This window comes from Palaemon carinicauda, chromosome 1 (assembly GCF_036898095.1).
Source record: "Palaemon carinicauda isolate YSFRI2023 chromosome 1, ASM3689809v2, whole genome shotgun sequence".
Taxonomy (NCBI): domain Eukaryota; kingdom Metazoa; phylum Arthropoda; class Malacostraca; order Decapoda; family Palaemonidae; genus Palaemon; species Palaemon carinicauda.
This window is the reverse complement of record NC_090725.1, coordinates 134,522,654-134,542,787: the sequence shown is the minus strand read 5'-3', so window position 1 is coordinate 134,542,787 and position 20,134 is coordinate 134,522,654. Positions and strand designations below refer to the sequence as shown.

The following is a 20,134-nucleotide window of genomic DNA, read 5'->3' as shown; positions in this document are numbered from 1 at the left end:
TCTTTCAAAGGCCAACGAAGTACTCGGTCCTCTAATGCCTTGGGGGCTAGGCCTTCCTGGAAGGGGGACCCCTGCACTACTGTAGGCTTTCATGATCACCTGGCATAGCCAGGAGATCATATTTTGGAGACCGGCTTCTTCACCAGTCCTGAGGAGACAAACAGACTCTTGGTTTCGGGGCGAAGTTTGGCCGTCCTCTCTAGGTACTTCCATACTGCCCTGACTGGACACAGAAGCAAGTCCCTCGGATTGTCCAAACGCGGGATTGCTGGCACTGAGAACTCTTCAAACTTGGGGTCCCAAACAGCTGGATTCTGAGTCTTGGCTACGAAGGAGGCTAAGAATCTGAAGGTAGCTTCTCACCAGCCCTTCGGGTGTGAGATCTCGTAAGACAGGCCATGAATCTCACCTACTCTTTTTTGCTGATGCTAGAGCTAACAGAAAGACTGTCTTGAGGGTGAGCTCCTTGTCTAAAATGTCTTTGAGAGGTTCGAAGGGAGGTTCCGAAAGCATCTTCAGTTCCCTAGCCACATCCCACTGGGGCACTCTAGGGGCTTAGGGGGAATACGACTGCTCGAAGCTCTTGATGAGCATCAAGATATGTCTGGAGGTACCTAGGTCGATGCCCTTCAGGAGGAAGACTTGGCCCAGCGCTGCCCGGACTCCTTTAATGGCTGGGATGGACGTGCCCACTACGTCCCTGAGATAGACCAGGAAGTCTGCTATCTCGTGAATGGAGGCCTCTAACGGCCTGATGTTCTTCGAGGAGCACCCCTTAGTAAAGGTAGCCCACTTCGCCTGGTACACTGCGATTGACGAACGTCTCGGGTACCCTGACATCCTCGATGCCGTCCTCGACGAATATCCTTCCTTTTTCAGGAGACGCTCGATAACCTCCACGCGTGAAGGCGGAGGGACCGAGGGTTTTCGTGGAACCTTTAGAAGTGAGGCTTCCGGAGAAGGTCTGGTCTGTCTGGAAGTGGCAAAGGTGGAAGGCGTGCCAGTTCCTTTAGATCCGCGAACCACTCTCTCTCCGGCCACCAGGGCGCTACCAAAGTCATCCACAGGTTGGCCGCCCGTCTCACCCTGTAGCGGACCAGTCTGAGCATCCCGAAGGGAGGGAAGGCGTAAACGCCGAGGTTGTCCCAAGGGTGTTGGAAGGCGTCCTTGAACGCTGCTGCTGGATCTGGCACAGCAGAACAAAACATGGGGAGCTGTGCGTTTAGTCTCGTGGCGAAGAGGTCTATCACCAGTGAGCCCCACTTCAGGATGAGAGTTTTGGCCACTTCTGGGTGTAGGGACCACTCGGGCCCTACCACTTGACCCATCCTGCTGAGGCCGTCGGCCAAGACGTTCCTCTTCCCCGGAATGAACCTGGCTGAAATATTGATTTGTTCCACTTCGGCCCATTCTAGGAACTCCAACATGAGACTGCACAGTTCCTTCGACTTCAGTCCTCCTTGCTTTTTCACGTGGGCCACCACCATGGCGTTGTTGCACATCAGAGCCACGGCGTTTCCCCAGAGTAGATGGACGAACTCTAGGTACGCCTTTTGTACGGCTATCATCTCCAGCACGTTTATGTGCAGGTTTGTCTCCTCGACTTCCCATTTCCCTTTTGCCGTTTTGTCGAGAAGATGGGCACCCCCGACCTCCTTGGATGCGTCCATGAACAGGAATATCTCCGGAGGGTCGGCTGCGAAGGGCATCCCCTTGAGGGTGTTCGTTTTGACGTGCCACCACTCCAGGACTTTTTTCGTCTCCGGGGACACGTCTCCGGGGACACCTGGACTATCAGTCTTTGCCAGACCTTGGCTCTCCTGGGCTGCCCTGACAGGGAGGGCCGGAGTATCTGTTCTAGGTTGTCCAGTCACTCCGCGGAGGGGAGGGCTCTCGCCCACCGGGAGTCTAGGACCAACCCTAGGTAGGCCATCCTGGTGGAGAGTATCAGCTGGGACTTCTTCAGGTTGATGATGATACTCAAGACGTTGCAGAACTGCAGGCGCTTCACGCCTTGCTCCCTCAGTAATTCCTCCGAGGCTAAAAACAACAACCAGTCGTCTAGGTACCGAATCAGGCGGGTACCCTGTTCGTGTGCCCAGGCCGAAACTGTTGCGAAAACCCTCGTGAAGACCTGAGGGGCTGTCGACAGTCCGAAGCAGAGGGTTTTGAACTGCAATGTTTGGGAACCTCATTGCGCTACAGAGGTACTGGAAGAGGAAATAGAGGAGGACTTGCACCACTCTCTAAAGACCTCCCACTTCGACTGGTAGACCTTGATAGTAGATGATCTCCTAGCCCTCGCGATCGCTCTGGCTGCCTCCTTCGAAAATCCTCGAGCTCTTGAGAGTCTTTCGATAGTCTGAAGGCAGTCAGACGAAGCGCGGGGAGGCTTTGATGAAGTCTCCTTACGTGAGGCTGCCGTAAGAGATCCATCCGTAAGGGCAGACTCCTTGGGACGTCTACCAGCCATAGAAGTACCTCTGTGAACCACTCTCTCGCGGGCCAGAGGGGAGCAACCAACGTCAACCTTGTCCCTTCGTGAGAGGCGAACTTCTGTAACACCTTGTTGATGATCTTGAACGGCGGAAATGCGTAAGCGTCCAGGTGAGACCAGTCCAACAGAAAGGCATCTATGTGGGCCGCCTCTGGATCTGGGACTGGAGAGCAATAAGTTGGGAGCCTTTTGGTCAGCGAGGTTGCAAAGAGGTCTATGGTGGGCTGACCCCAAGTCATCCAAAGACTCTTGCACACATCCTTGTGGAGGGTCCATTCTGTAGGGATCACCTGACCTCTCCGACTGAGACAGTCCGCCAAGACGTTCAATTTCCCTTGGACGAACCTCGTCAATAATGAGATGCCTCGATCTTTTGACCAGATGAGGAGGTCCATTGCGATGACGAACAGAGTGTGGGAGTGAGTGCCTCCTTGCTTGGAGATGTACGCCAAGGCCGTGGTGTTGTCCGCATTCACTTCTACCACCTTGTTTCGAAGTAGACTCTCGAAACTCGTCAGTGCTAAGTGAACAGCCAACAGCTCCTTGCAGTTGATGTGAAGGCTCCTCTGATCTGTCGTCCAAAGACCCGAACATTCCAGACTGTCCAGAGTCGCTCCCCAACCCAAATCCGACGCGTCTGAAAATAACCCGTGGTTTGGGTTCTTGACTGCCAGGGACAGACCTGGTTCGGAGATCGGGATCGAGACCGCCTCCAAAGTTTTGTCCTTGTTCCAATGGGAGTCTAAATGGAACTGGAGAGGGCGAAGGTGAAGTCTCCCTAGAGAGATAAACTGTTCTAGGGATGAAAGCGTCCCTAGGAGGCTCATCCAACTTCTCACAGAGCAATGGTCTTTCTCTAGCATGAGACGGACTTTGAGCAAGGCTTGCTCTATCCTGGTGGCAGACGGAAAAGCCCGAAAAGCTAGACTCTGTATCTCCATCCCCAAATAGAGAATCGTTTGGGAGGGAGTCAGCTGAGACTTCTCTATGTTCACCAACAGGCCCAACTCCTTTGCAAGATCCAACGTCCATTGAAGGTCCTGCAGACAGCGATGACGGGACGACGCTCTGAGCAGCCAGTCGTCCAGGTACAGGGAGGCTCGAATCCCCGACAAATGTAGAAATTTTGCTACATTTCTCATGAGCCTTGTAAAAACAAGAGGAGCAGGGCTGAGGCCGAAGCACAGTGCTCGGAATTGGTACACCACATTCCTGTATACAAACCTCAGATACGGTTGAGAATCCGGGTGTATAGGAATGTGGAAGTACGCATCCTGCAGGTCGAGAGAGACCATCCAGTCTCCCTCTCTGACTGCTGCTAGAACGGATTTGGTGGTCTCCATCGTAAATTTTGTTTTGACAACAAAAACGTTGAGAGCACTGACATCCAGCACCGGCCTCCAACCTCCTGTATGCTTTGGAACTAGGAAGAGACGGTTGTAAAACCCCGGTGATTGAAGGTCCGAGACTTTAACCACCGCTCCCTTCTCTAGCAACTGAGACACCTGCAGATGTAGTGCCTGTCTCTTTGACTCCTCCCGATACCTGGGAGAGAGGTCTATAGGGACTTTTACTAGAGGAGGTCTCCGTACAAAAGGTATTTTGTACCCCTCCTTTAGCAACAAAACAGACTCCCGGTCTGCACCCCTCTTCTCCCAGGCCTGCCAGAAGTTGGTTAAACTCTGCCACGGGAGGACTTAGATCCTCTCCTCTTACCTCTCTTACTATCGGCACGATTGCCTCCCTTACTGGGAGCTCTGCCACGAAAGGGCGGGATAAATCTCGTCGCTGGAGTATCGAAACTTAGGTCTAACGACATAAGAGGATGAAGGAGCAGCCTTACGCGCTGACGTAGCCATCAAGTCATGGGTATCCTTTTGTACTAGAGACGCTGCGATATCCTTAATCAACTGCTGTGGGAACAAGGCAGACGATAACGGCGCAAATAGCTCTGACCTTTGACAGGGAGTTACTCCTGCAGACAGGAACGAACAAAGAGTCTCCCTCTTCTTAAGGACTCCTGCCGTAAACGTAGCAGGCGAGTTCATTAGAGCCATCACGGATAGCTTTGTCCATGCAGGACATAATTTGCACAGATACATCACGGTCGGCTGAAGAGATCTTCCTGCTCAAGGCTCCCAGCGACCAATCCAAGAAGTTAAAAACTTCAAAGGCCCTATAAACCCCTTTGAGGAGATGATCAAGGTCCGAAGAGGACCAGCAAACTTTTGAGCGTCTCATGGCCAGACGACGGGGGGAGTCTACGAGGCTTGAGAAGTCTCCCTGGGCAGAGGCAGGTACTCCCAAGCCGAGAACTTCTCCCGTGTCATACCAGACGCTCGCTCGAGAAGCCAGTTTAAAAGGGGGAAAAGCAAAGGCTGTCTTCCCCAAACTCCTCCTGGTCATCAACCAGTCGCCTAGTAAACGCAAAGCTCTCTTAGAAGAGCGAGAGAGCACTAGCTTAGTAAACGACGGCGTCGAAGCAGCTAGGCCCAGCGTGAACTCTGATGGAGGCGAACGAGGAGCAGCAGTCACAAAATGGTCAGGAAAAAGTTCCTTAAAAATCAGCATGATCTTTTTAAAATCAAGAGAGGGCTGAGCAACTTTAGGCTCCTCTCCATCTGAAAAAGTCCCCAAAGGCATATCAGTTGGAAGGGGATCAGCGACTTCCTCATCCGACGGAACTTCGTCCGACAACTGCCGAGTCTCGTGATACGGAGAGACATGCCGAGGAGGCAACGCTTGACAGGCAACGTCTGCGCTGGCAAAACGTTGCCTCTACCGAGACCCTCGGACTCCGTGTTACGCTTTCGTTTAACAGGCAAACAGTCATCCGATGACTGCAAGTGGTCAGAGCAGTCCCAATGGCTACAGCCAGGACGCTGGACCTGTCCTGAAGGGACTGACTTGCGCTTTAAGGGCCTAGATACCTTGCGCCAAGGTTTCTTATGCGACAAGTCATCGGAGGACGAGGAGAACTTAGTCTCACCCGTCTTATGGTAAGGACGTTCTTGACGAGAAACGTCTGATACCAAAGAGGGAACGTCTGTACGCTGGTTTACACCTCTCGCCCCCTTAAGTCCTACGACATTACTTCTCCCTGGTGCAGGGGAGCCTGAAAGAGGTCTCGGACTAGGGGAGCGACAAGCACGAACAGACGAACCCTCGGTTGCAACACTAAACACATTTTGCGCACTTTTCACTTTACCACTTAGATTTTCTGCTTTACCACTCTGACACTTCAACAACTTAACATCTGACATAAGTTGGTTTCTGTCCGAGGCTAAGGACTCAACCTTTTCGCCTAATGCTTGAATCGCTAAAAACATATCCCGCATAGACGGTTCATGAGTGCCAGCAGGGGGTTCAGGAACAACCACTACAGGGGAAGGATTAGGTTCAGGGGCATGGGAGGAGGAAAATTCCAAGGATCTAGATGAGCTTCTCCTCACCCTATCTCTTTCGAGCTTACGAGTATACTTTTCATACTCAAGCCATTCGAATTCCGACAAGACCACGCACTCCTCACACCGATCTCCTAATTGGCAGGATTTACCCCGGCAATTAGAACAAACAGTATGAAGGTCGATAGAGGCCTTGGGAAGACGTTTGTTACATTCTCTCGCACACTTGCGATATACAGGAGAAGGGTCAGCCTTTTTGAACAACCAGAGAAAATCCAAGTCAAAGCCAATTTCATCAACAAGAAACACAAGCCAAAAAAGGGTTTCAAGAGTTTTATTGAAGAAACACACCAACACAGCGAAAGCCAATAAAACAACCAAAACAAAGTACTTCACCAATTCGGTAGAAAACTCGAGGTCTAAAGCGAGCGGAACCAACGTTGTCGGCGAGACCGACAGAGAAGAACTGGAGTGGTTGAGAAGTATATGCGGTATCTGGCCGATAGTCGGCACTGGTGGGCACACCCGCAACCTTCATGGCGATCGCTCGCGAGTTTTTGGAATCTGTCGGGCCGTCGGAGACGTCAGCTATTATATATTCACCGGCTAAGTTTAATATTTAAAACTGATGTTTTCTGTATAGTATAATGGAAATTGTTATGTTGTATACTATTGAAGCATTGTTGGGAGGAATAGACAATAATCTAACTTTTTATTTGTAAGTACTGGATCTCCATTGTGTTTAAAAGGTTGTCTATTCCTATTGCTTTTTGCTAAGTCATGAGTCTGTGGAAAAAAACTTATTGTACCTAAGGTAAAAATTTTTTTCACTTGAATGTATGAAGTTAGTGTAGGGCGTTGTTGCTAGTCGTAAGACAATGTTGAGTGGACCAAAAAATCTAGAGGGGGGGAATGTGGGAAAAAATAATAATAGTTGGGAAAAATACAAACCATTTCCACATATAACAAGCTTGGGTTATATATGTTTTAAAGTAACTCTCATTATCAATTCCCTTTTGTCATAATGTCTGATATTCTGCCCCAGTACTGTACTATAACATTTTATTCACTGTAAAGATTTCAATTTTTCTTAAATAGGTTTAAATGTTTTGCAAGCATAATGTATATGTTTCAGGGGTATATATATATTTTTGTTTGGTCCTACCAACTGTCTTAACAACATTTGTTTTTGCAGCACGCCCTACTCTCTGTAGGGTTTGAATGTGTAATCAGAGTTTGAGTAAATAGAAGTACTGTACTTTACAAGAATAGGTTCCTTCATCAAGAAAAGAAAAAAGAACAGATACGGCAGACATTTATGTTGACAGAAGTTCCCAATTGTAAGGGAAATTTACTCGAGACCACTGTATGTACAGTATATAGGAACAGAGTATCTGTCTAGTACTGCTCATAACAATTATGAATGTGGTTGATGGCCTGTTACCAGTGTGTAGTGGTGGGTGTGTCTGCTCTGTATTCATTTTTCACTGCCTGTGAACTGTAAGTACCATCATGTGTTTGACTGAATAACACCACAACCAATGTATTATAAGGCCATTGGCGATTGCTCGTGTTGTTGACAAAATTTTTGAGACATTGTTATTGTGGGCCTGCAGAGACCTGCACGGCATCGTATGCGGCCTTACCGGTTAGAGTATGATAACTTTAAGTGACTTTGCAGTTTAGTGGTGAACTGGATATTGAAAGGACAGTAGTGATTCAGGGGAAAGTATTGTAGTTCAGTAGTCTCACAGATTTATATATTTCTTATGGGTGGTTGGTTTGAGATGGCTTAGTAAACCTGAGTGACCAGTATGTGAATAATTATTTTATTCTTTTTCAAAATTTTTTTATCTGGTTATCCTGTGGCTGAAGCTTGATGTAAAGGGATGCTAATTTTGCCTTTAATTTTCTATTTGGATTGATGGGTCAATGTAATTGTAATCCCAACAGTTTTGGTTAAATAAATATTTTTTTCTTGTTTTTTATAATACAGCATCTCATTCCAGTTCCTTAAACCACTGAGTTCCCCTACTCAGCCACTGTTTTTTTAATCTTTCAAGTAACTTATAATAATCCCTTTCACCTAATGTTCTATACCTTTATTTATAATCCAGCTAGCCCAATGAAAGGTATGATAAAAACCAAGATTCAAGCTGGGTCCCCTTGCCCAGTATAAATCAAGGGGTGGTGCCCAGAGCTCCGTTCTCTTGACCTGTTACTTAGGTTTTTTGGGTATTACACCATTGTATATTTGTTGTGTAGTGAACGTCGGGTTGTGGTCGGCATTCGGACACTAGGCAGTTCGGGTGCTACCTCTGGCCACAGTCCGCAAACCACTACAACGGATGGAGCCGTCGGGACGGGGGTAGCCGTCATGGGTCTACCCCCTCCCGGGGAAATCCGTAGGGTGTAAGTACCCTGTCATGTCAGCGGCCGCCTCCGATGCTTGGAAGAGGCTGGCCGGGACGATGGCGCGACTGGCTCCATCACGGATGGAGCCGCCGGGATGGAGGTAGCCGTCATGGGTGTGTCACCGGCCGCCTCCGATGCTTGGATGGGGCTGGCCGGGACGATGGAGCGGCTGGCTCCATCACGGATGGAGCCACCAGGACGGAGGTAGCCGTCATGGGTCTACCCCCTCCCGGGGAATCCGTGGGGTGTGAGTACCCTGACATACCACCGGTTGACCACGAAGCCTGAATGGAGCTGTCGTGGTACGGGGTATGGATGCCATGCTGCCGGGTCGAGCCAACGGCTGCCTCCGCTGGACGGATGGAGCTCCTGCGGAGATCCATGGAGCCGCGGGCTTCCCCGTGCTGGCTGGTTGGTTCCTTCATTCAGGGCAGGCCATCGAAGAACCGGAGGCCGGGAGAAGGCTGCCAGTCCGAAGGGGCGACTCTCTCCGCTGCGCGGGATAAGTCGGAAACTTCGCGGGTTTATGCCTGTCGACCGAGACCTGGAGCGATGACTTCCGTCAATGATTGGGTCTGCTGGAGGAGACGTACCGCGAGGATGGCGAAGAAGCTCTAGGAAGCCAGCCAGTGAGGGCCTCTGCTGCACGGGGGTATCCACCAACCTGCTGAGGCCCGAGAGTCAGTCCTCATTCATCGCGGGCTTCGGTTCGTCTAGCCTGTGGTGGCGTCTGATGAGGGCTAGTACTTATCTGTACGCGGAGGGCTTGTCCGCGGAGCCTTCCGCGCTATCTCTTAGGCCTTTTGTCGGATGCTCCTCTGCCTGAGAAGGTGCACCTACGACGGGGGGCCCCACTTGGGGTGGAGGCATCCTTTTGTCGTGGTACGACTTCGGCGGTTCTGGATGGAGGACGGGCATCGCCGCTGGGACGGAGGCCTCCGTCCTGGACTAGTCTCTCCCCACGGAGGACCAAGCTGCTGCGGGCTTCCTCGTGGCTGCTGGTTGTCTTTCCCGTTCTGGCCAGCTTGTCAAAGTCTTGGAGGCTGGGACATGGCTGCATGACCGAAGGGGCGACTCTCTCCGCCAGGCGGATGGAGTCGGAACCTTCGCGGACTTATGTCTGTCTGCCGGAGCCTGAAGTGAGGACTCCCTCCGACGTTCGGACCTGCTGTAGGGGACGTACTTCGGAGCGGGAGAACGAGCCCTTGGGGGCCACCCAGAGGTACCCGGAACTGCTGAAGCTCCCAGGAGGTGGCTGCGTGGGATGGCGACACGCACCCATTCCTCCCTAGGGGAACGGCTTCTTCTGTGCCTCCTTCTGGGGGATCTAGCGTGCCTCGTGGCGTGGCGAGATCTGGAACGGGAACGGGACCTCCTCCTGCGGGACCTCTCTCGCCTCCTCTACTGGTTCCTCGGCGCTCCATCCTCCGAGGAGAAAGAGTATGACTCGAAAGAGGAGCCCGAAGATTTGTAGGACAGCACTGAAGGGTCCGAGTCGTCCCGCGTCGCTGGTGGTTCCTCATGTCAGTCCATAGGTGACGAAGGCTCCAGGAAGACGGGAGGGAGCATTGCTGAAGGCGCTGGGGGAGAGCGAGGTAACTTCTTGCTTGGGAACCACGCCTCGAACTCTTCCTCCAGTGTCATGGGCAACCTGAAGGGCGTCCTCGGCGGCGCCCATGCGAGGGGATCCAATGATGGTGATTCCTTCTTCTTGGCGTCTCCCCCGGCTGCCGACGTACCTGAAATACAGGCCCATGAAGCAGAGGAAGAGGCTGCAGCAGCCTTTCCCTACATAGGATCATCGGAAGAGACAGGCCCCGCTGGGACCAGGACTCCGTCCTCCGAACACACTCCCGTCCCTCACTCAGGCCACCCACTTGCCTGGACCGACAAATATCCCCACTACCAGAAATCTCAGACTCCTAGGGAAGAGCAATGGGCCTCTTCCCCGCAACTGACTTACCTCGTCCCCTACTCTGGGTAGGGGAAGGCAGCTGAGAAGCTCTATCCGACGAGGTATCGGGAGAAGCAAGCGGCGAGGAGAGGCTCGGCTTCCTAGGTGACCTCTTGGACGTCTTCTTCTTCTTGGTGCCGTAGCGCACCCACTGTAACTCATTCCAGGACTCGCAATCCGGACACGTGGCTGTAGGAGAACATAAGCTGCCCCTACATGACAAACACAGAGGGAAAGGGTATGGAATGAACACAATGGGACCACGTGGGGTACCGCGTGAGACACAAAGGGTCGCACTGGGTAAGGAGAGAGCGTCGAGATGTTATCGCGACGTGACCAAAAAACTTACTGGAGCTCGAGACCTGAGCAAGCATGCTCTCTGACACCGGGTCGCCTCATGGCACGTATCACTCCGCCAGAGGTTACCCCACATAGAAAATGGGAGTAGAGTAAACTACACAAAATTCTGGTCGGTTGGGGGGAGATCCCAGATACTCCTGAGAAAGTAGTTCGAGGTAAGTACTCCGTGTTGGAACAAACAACATTTCATGTTGAGGTCAAGTGACTTTGTCAAGTGAAGAGGAGCAAGGGAGGAGTATCCCTCCCCCCCTCCAACATAGAATGACAATTTGTCTTAAGTGTCTTTCTCCTTGTTCAAAGTCAATCCTTTTGGGAAATGAACCACGCACAACATTCATCTCAAGGAAATTCATTGAACAGGAATGACACTTGCATAATACACAAAAATAAACTGAGGATCAAAGGAATACCCACATATAAATTTACAGCAAGTTCTGCCAATCCTACAATACTTTAGCATACTAAATTTACACTTATTACCATAACTGATACAGCACAAACAGAAAAGCACACAAATGACCAAAGGCAAGGTGTTAAGATATTTCAATGGTGAAATAAATCAATGAACAAAAGGAAAGCTAATCTGAACTCAATGACTGTCAAAATGAAAAGGGCTGGGTAGTACTTGGTTAGCTACAAGGAATTAACCCAAATGATTGATTGATTTGAAGTTTTCTGACATCCTGATATCTAAGGTCATTGACGCCAAGCCGCAACCTCCCGGCAACAACTTAACCCCAGTTTTGCGTTCATTGGTCATCTAGTTGATGATGAATGAATATATTTTATTTAGGAGACATGGTTTGTAGCAGCATAGGAAGAAACACAAAATTTACATAATGCATCCAAGCTACCAACTACAGCATTAATTACGATGAGAATAAACTTACCATGAGCCCCATAAGCTCCCAGTGCAACAGCAGATGCCCCTGAAATGCCAGCTAGTCTAACAAACCACCTGGCATACGATGGGATGTTGAGCATATCTACAGGAAGAACTTCCACTACTTTGGTTACTACTTCCGGACCACGTTCCCCCTGTTGATATTGTAAACATTTAATGACAGACCTTTTGTTAATATTGACAAAAATAAGAACATAATGCATAATATATATGTATGTATGTATTTATTTATATAAGGGATTTTGACGTAGGAAAAATCTATTTTTGGGTGAGATAGTCATGTTGTCCTGATGGAAGTTCCCTCCGGCAGCTTCCTACTGTATAACATTTCTGCGATTGATATTATAAGAGAATTACCGTCAAGTATCACAGGGTTCTAACCCCTGGAACGACTGTCCGAAGATATCATGTATAATATGGGACGTATCCTAAGATAACCGTAGATATCTGCACCCCGAATAGACCTTACCCAGTCTAAGCCTCTTAGGGGAAGGATAAGTAAAACAAATTCATAGATAATTTGTATTTTTCCTAACGGTCAAACCTTACCTATTTCTTAGGGGTATTACTTTCAGCGAAGCTGAAATGACAAGCCATTAAAGTTTAGCGAGGGTTAACTACCCACGCCGCTAGTTAGCCGGGGGGGGGGGGGGGGGGGGGGGTAGCTTGCTACTGCTCCCCCTCATAAACCTGTGATTTAGCTTACTTTGCTTAGAGGTAGGACTTCAAGGGGGACAGGGCTGGCCACGCTATTTATTAGGGATGACTCACCCATTAGGAAGGGTGGACGTCTCTGCCAATCTGGCTTTTTGGCTTTACCCGGTGGCTCCTTATCTGAGTATGTCAGTACTCAAAAATAAGGTGTCCCTGCACCTTACTAAAACCTTGCCGCGGCCTACACAAGGTCAGCCGCCTACGCAAGCTGTGTTGAGATATATAGAAATGTGACCGTCCAGATAAAGTTATTCAGAGTCATTAGAAGGAAAAAACTGTTGTAACCAAAACTTTCCCAATATGAAAAATTCGTAGGTAATTTGTATTTTTCCTAACTATACAAACCTTAGCTTTTAATAGGGGTTATTACTTTCAGCGTAGCTGAAATGACGAGCCATTAAAATTTTAACGAGGGTTTACTACCCCACCGCTAGTCAGCGGGGAGTAAGGGGGTAGCCTGCTACCCCGCCCCCCACCTCACACACACCTGTGCTTGAGTTCACTTTGCATGGAGGTAGGACTTCAAGGGGGATAGGGCTGGCAGGCAAGTTTGATTAAATAGCTAAGGTTTGTATAGTTAGGAAAAATACATTTTACCTACGAATTTGTCATTTGTTCCGTAACTAACATACAAACCATGCTATTTAATAGGGGTGACTCACCCATTAGGAAGGGTGGAAAGTCCCTGCCAGTACTGGCTTTTGGCTTTTCCCGGGGACTCAATATTTGAGAGTATTCGCACTCAGCAATAAGGAGTCCCTGCACCTCGCTAGAACCTTGCTACGCAAGGACTGCGGCATACGCAAGCTGTGTGTGAAGGTATAATAAAGTGTGACTCGTCCTAGGAAGTTGACCTGTAGTCCCTTAAAAGGAAACTTTAGGCTAGGACTCTCCCAATACCACCTCGTCAGGGTATGGAGGCGTGACAGTATTATCTTAATACTCACAACACAAGGAAACATGGTTTACCTGCAGTGGTTTGAGGTCAGCTGTGCAGAGAACCCATGATGCTGCTTTCCCCAAGAGAGGGGAGAATGAAGAAAAGAGTAAAGGCCAGACAAATCTTTTCATTCATGCAGACTAAGACCGGGTAACAATGCCCTAAACCTTCTGCTACTTGTCCACTAAGGAGCTTGAGGTTTTAAACCAGCTGTTGTGCAGCCACAACAGGGCCGATAGAAAACGTATCGAGCCTCCTGTGGGTCACGTCGTGCAGGTAGTGGGCTGTGAAGGTCGTCTGACGTTTCCACACCCCTGCTTGAAGGACCTGCGTCACTGAGAAATTTCTCTTGAGAGCCAGAGACCTGTAAGTTTACTTGTGAACGAAGGTTCTGGAGTGGGAGGTGAGACCTTCCGGACTCACCAGTGGTAGCTTATACACCCCCCCCCCAAGCGGCGGCGCGAGCCCTAAACCACGCCCCCTTGGGCGGAGTTACCAGGGACGAGCGGGTTGACTCGGCAATGGGAGTCACATTTTTGAAGTTGTAATAGAACAAAAAATAACACAGAAGTGGTTGAGCTTACCTTGGTTGTGCAAGTTATGAAGGAATTACTGTGAAGGTGCAAATTGTTGGACATAAAGGTCTTTTTACTAGTAAATTCAATCTTCTTGTGCTCTCTTGGTTGATATGAATATTGAAAGATTCCAGTTAGTTTGTTTTCTGTGGAATAATAGTGATTGTATGTGTGTGTTCTTGTATATAACCTACTCTGTTGAATTATGAAGTTGTTAGAATATTCCCTCCTAAGTACATGGTCTCCTCGGCTCACGGGGGAAGGGTTGGAGGGTGACCCAGACCTTGAGTCCGGAAGGTCTCACCTCCCACTCGAGAACCTTCGTTCACAAGTAAACTTACAGTTCTGGAGAGGGAGGTCTCAACCTTCCGGACTCACCAGTGGTAACTAGGCAGATGCTTCAGCGGGCTTGAAGATGAAGTCCAGCGACCACAGCATCGAAAGCTCCCTGTAAGCCGAGGAGAGCATAGTAAGAGCTGAAGACAGAGTCGCTTCTCCAATTCATTCTGGACATGATTTCTTGTATAGATACTCCATTGTATAGCAGTCTTGATGAATCTTGACCCCTTATAGAGTGGAAATTCGTTGACTGTTTAGTTGCATTTGGGTCGGCTCTGAAAATGCACTCCCTAAAAAGTTGTCTCATTTTTTGTAGAGACATTATCTTGAAGTGTTCATCTAGCCATATGTGGTCTTTCCTGTCTATGTTTCTTTCCATACAGACTTTGTTTGTGTATTCCAAATAGAAGTTCAATTGTCTGACTGGACATATATTTGGTCTGTTAGGAAGCTTCCTAAAGCTGATCTCTATTGGCGTGTAGTTGTTCTTTTGGTTTTTGGCCATGAAGGAAGGGTGGTTCCGTAAGACAATGTGTTCTAGGGTGAAGGTGCTCCTGGAAATGCAGAGATTGTTAAATTGATTTGCTCTTAAAGGGCAAGCTAAGGCTACTAGGAACAAGGTTTTCTGTGTCAGTAGTAAGGTAGAGTTATCTCTCGTGGTGTTGAGAAACGAGATTACTTTGTCTAGATCCCAGCCAGGGAACTGGTGAGAATTTCTAGGTTTCCTTCTATTAACTCCCGATATCATTGCTTTGACATATTTGCCTTCTGCAAGACAGTAACCTGGGAAATAACCTGACAAGATAGGACCTAAAGCTGCTCTGTAGCTCTTCAGGGTGTTGTAAGACAGTCCCTTGGCTATAAGGTGATTGAAAAATAAAATAATTGCTAACAGGGGGAATTTGTTGTCTCTTCCATACTCTTTGTGAATGAAACTTTTAAAAATGTTGTATAGGTTTTCATACTTGTGCAAGGAGCTGTCCCTCAAGCTGACAGTAATTTTGGAGCAACCCTCAGGAGGAAAGACGTTAGGGAGCTGATCCTTTAAATTTTGAAGGCGATCAAAGTTGAGAACTATCTGGTAGTCTTCGATCTTCACAATATATCGTTTGTGCTGCTTCGCGACTGACCTCACTAATGGAATCCATGGTTCCGTCCCCTGCGATATGGTGCAGAAAAGCATATTATTATTGCATTCTTTATAGATTTTAAAAACTACTTTGTGTAGTAAGAATCCTGGTGGAAAGGCATAGAGAGATGTTGATCCCTTCCAGCTAATCGTAAGTGCATTATTGCTGATGGCTTTTTGGTTTGGAAGAGATGAACAAAACTTTTTGCACTTAGTATTGAAGCCATTTGAGAACAGATCTATTTCCGGGGTGAAATTGAAGTCAGAGCAGATTAAGGAGAATAGATTGTCACTGAGGGAAGTTTCTGTGTGAATGGAACCCAGGTCCCTGGAAAGTGAGTCTGCGATGGTGTTACTTACTCCCCTGATCCATCTGGAATTTATCTGTATGATGTGATCCTTCATGGTACTAAGTATTTTCCTGACCAGTTCATGAGCTAACTTGTTTCTGATACTACCCTGTTTCCTTAGCCAACAATTAGTAACCTTTGAATCAACATGTATTAAGACTACCTTGTTGTATAACCTTGTGATGAAGTGTTCCAAGGAATAGAAGCAAGCTAATAACTCTCTTACATTGATGTGAAGGGAGGATTCTTCATTTGTCCAAGTTCCATTTATTGAGAGCATATTACCCGCTATTACTAATGCACCTCCCCAACCCTGGTTGGAAGCGTCAGTGAAAAGTTCTGCATCTATTCGTGGTTTTGGAATGTTAACCTCTCTGTACATTTGTCTCTGTTCCCATGGCTTTAGGTATTTTTTGAAGGTGTGGGGAATGATTTTGTACCCTGAATTAAAATAACTGTGGTATCTGTGGAGATATTTAAGATGGAATCTTCCCAAGCTTGTATAGGATGGACTGAAATTTAAAGCTCCGATTAACATTTGATAGGAATGCAGGTCAGATTTAACAGAGTTGGAGAAAGCTTTGGCCAATTCGACACACTTCTCTATGTTTTCCCCACTGGGATTCATAGTTTTCTTAATCATATTGTAATGCACTCCTAAAAATTCAATTCTTTGAGTCGGTTCAATTGTAGATTTTTTAAGTGAGATATTCCATCCTAAGTCTGATAAGATCTTAATGACTAGCTGAATGTGATTTTTACATTTCAAATAATCTTTTGCTAATATAAGAATGTCATCAATATAATTGAATATTAAGATGTTATATGAAGTTCTAATATACTTGATCACCGTGTACATTATCTTTGAAAAAATATAAGGTGCTGTCTTTAGTCCAAAGGGTATCACAGTCCATTTGAACTTCCTTTTACCTAGTTTGAAGGTTAGAAATTTCTGGCTACTTGCATTTAATGGAATGTGCCAATAAGCATCTTTTAAATCTAGTTTGCAGGCCCAAGAGTTTAGATGTAGATAGGGAAATATAGTATTGGCCTTGAGCATGGTAAAAGAAGGTTTTTTAATCATGGTGTTGAGCACCTTCATGTCAAAGATTAGTCGTACTGTTCCATCTGGTTTGAATTTATAAAATATGTGGTTGGAGTAGTAAAAGGAAGTTCTGGGGATCTGCTCTATGACACCTAGTTTTAGCAGTCTGTCACATTCTCTTTCCAATATTTTACGATTGTTAATTGAATAAAATCTATCTTTACCTGTTTTTTTTTAATGACCTCTGGGCTTTAAGTTTATTATTAAACGGAATTCTCATCCCTTCATTGATAATTTCACAAGCAAAAGAGGCATTGGGAAGCTTTCTCCAACTATCAATATTCTTTAGTAATGACTTACCTATCCTATTCTCTGGGGGGCTCTGGGAGGAGTTATTCATTGGGTTTGAGGCCAAAGGCAAGGTCTCTTTACTTCTATCTTGATTTATAGCATTTGGCCCAATGTCATGATGGTCTGGTGCAGAGCAAAGCTCGTTATTATCTGGTGCTGAGCAAAGCTCATTAACCACTGGTGCTGAGCAAAGCTCGTTATTAACTGGTGCTGAGCAAAGCTCATTAACTGGTGCTGAGCAAAGCTCATTATTAACTGGTGCAGAGTAAACGTCGTTATCAACTGGTGCATAGAATACTGGTGCTGAAAAAATCTCTTTGAACTGGTGCAGAGCATGGCTCAATTTCTAGGGTCTTTCTTTTCTCTGGCTCCTGAACTATTAGCTTGTCCATTTTGTGACCTCCCCCCCCCCTGTACCCACCTCGCCTATTACCTATTCTAAGCGGCTGAGACTTGAATCTAAATTTAGGGTTACCTTTGAGAAAACTGAACCTTCTTCCCTGAAATCTGCCCCCAAAGTTGAATTTCCTACCCCTGAAGTTTGCTGCCCCTCCTCTGAGGAGGGGACCCTTGTGAAAGCAGGCAGCAATGGCTGATTTTTGGTCTTCAGTTAAATTCCAAACTTCTTTAATGTCTGCTTTGATTATAAGATATCTTATCTCTTCCTTGAGGTATCTAGGAAGTGCTCTGCTTCTGAAATTTCTTATCAAATTTTGTATGAGGTCTATGCTCCTTCTTAGGGGACCAATAATAATCTTGGACAAAAAATCAATGTCATTTACTTTGGAGGGGTATACAATGTGTGCCAGTGCTGCATGCCCTTGAAAGGCAGAAATACTCATTTTAATATTTTCTATGTCATAAAAAAATTTTCTCTTATAGCTGTCATCAAATACCTTACCTTCAGGCCAGAAATTCAACTTTGGAGTATTAATTAATTTAAAAAAGTCTGAGAAATGTTATTTTGATTATAAAATAAATTTTTGAATATACTTACCCGGTGATTATATAGCTGCAACTCTGTTGCTCGACAGACAACTCTACGGTAAAAACTCGCCAGCGATCGCTACACAGGTTGCGGGTGTGCCCAACAGCGCCATCTGTCGACCAGATACCCAGTTCTCAATGTAAACAAAGACTCAATTTTCTCCTCGTCCCACTGCGTCTCTATTGGGGAGGAAGGGAGGGTCATTTAATTTATAATCACCGGGTAAGTATATTCAAAAATTTATTTTATAATCAAAATAACATTTTTCAATATTTAACTTAGCCGGTGATTATATAGCTGATTCACACCCAGGGGGGTGGGTAGAGACCAGCAATATATGTTTACACTTTTATGAGCTAAGAGTTTTTATTTCATTTTAGAAGTTATCAAAATAACAAAAACAAAATAAATAGGTACCTGGTAAGGAAGTCGACTTGAACAATTACTCTGCCTTTTAAGTACGTCTTCCTTACGGAGCCTCGCGATCCTCTTAGGATGCTGATCGACCCCTAGGATCTGAAGTATCAAGGGTTGCAACCCATACAACAGGACCTCATCAAAACCCCTAATCTAGGCGCTCTCAAGAAATGACTTTGACCACCCGCCAAATCAACCAGGATGCGAAAGGCTTCTTAGCCTTCCGGACAACCCAAAAAACAACAATAAAAACATTTCAAGAGAAAGATTAAAAGGGTATGGAATTAGGGAATTGTAGTGGTTGAGCCCTCACCCACTACTGCACTCGCTGCTACGAATGGTCCCAGTGTGTAGCAGTCCTCGTAAAGAGACTGGACATCCTTTAGATAAAAAGACGCAAACACTGACTTGCTTCTCCAATAGGTTGCGTCCATTATACTTCGCAGAGATCTATTTTGCTTAAAGGCCACGGAAGTTGCGACAGCTCTAACTTCGTGTGTCCTCACCTTAAGCAATGCTTGGTCTTCCTCACTCAGATGTGAATGAGCTTCTCGTATTAACAGTCTGATAAAGTAGGATAAAGCATTCTTTGACATAGGCAAAGATGGTTTCTTAACTGAACACCATAAAGCTTCAGATTGGCCTCGTAAAGGTTTAGTTCGCTTTAAATAGAACTTAAGAGCTCTCACAGGGCATAAGACTCTTTCTAGTTCATTGCCTACCATATTCGATAAGCTGGGAATATCGAACGATTTCGGCCAAGGTCGAGAAGGCAGCTCATTTTTGGCTAGAAAACCAAGTTGTAGCGAACATGTAACTTTTTCTGACGAAAATCCGATGTTCTTGCTGAAGGCATGAATCTCACTGACTCTTTTAGCTGTGGCTAAGCATACCAGGAAAAGTGTCTTTAAAGTGAGATCTTTCAGGGAGGCTGATTGTAGCAGCTCAAACCTGTCTGACATGAGGAATCTTAGTACCACGTCTAAATTCCAACCAGGTGTAACCAAACGACGCTCCTTCGTGGTCTCAAAAGACTTAAGGAGGTCCTGAAGATCTTTATTGTTGGAAAGATCTAAGCCTCTATGCCGGAAGACCGATACCAACATGCTTCTGTAGCCCTTGATAGTGGGAGCTGAAAGTGATCATCCTTTTCTCAGGTATAAGAGAAAGTCAGCTATTTGAGCTACAGAGGTACTGGTCGAGGATACAGATACTGACTTGCACCAGTTTCGGAAGACTTCCCACTTCGATTGGTAGACTCTAAGGGTGGATGTTCTCCTTGCTCTAGCAATCGCACTGGCTGCCTCCTTCGAAAAGCCTCTAGCTCTCGAGAGTCTTTCGATAGTCTGAAGGCAGTCAGACGAAGAGCGTGGAGGCTTTGGTGTACCTTCTTTACGTGTGGCTGACGTAGAAGGTCCACCCTTAGAGGAAGACTTCTGGGAACGTCTACTAGCCATCGAAGTACCTCGGTGAACCATTCTCTCGCGGGCCAGAGGGGAGCAACTAGCGTCAACCTTGTCCCTTCGTGAGAGGCGAACTTCTGCAGTACCTTGTTGACAATCTTGAACGGTGGGAATGCGTATAGATCTAGATGCGACCAATCTAGGAGAAAGGCATCTATATGTATTGCTGCTGGGTCCGGGACTGGTGAGCAATATATTGGGAGCCTCTTGGTCATCGAGGTTGCAAAGAGATCTATGGTTGGTTGGCCCCAAGTGGCCCAAAGTCTCTTGCATACATCCTTGTGGAGGG

General features: G+C 47.0%; 1 protein-coding gene across 1 annotated transcript in view; it reads right to left on the bottom strand.

Annotated features, from left to right (window-relative positions):
• Positions 1-20,134, bottom strand: part of LOC137643212 (transmembrane protein 256 homolog) — a 113,280-nt gene that overhangs the window by 54,932 nt on the left and 38,214 nt on the right. The window contains exon 2 of the mRNA XM_068376062.1: positions 11,521-11,668. Coding sequence (XP_068232163.1) covers positions 11,521-11,668 — 148 coding nt within the window. The remainder of the gene's footprint in view (positions 1-11,520; positions 11,669-20,134) is intronic.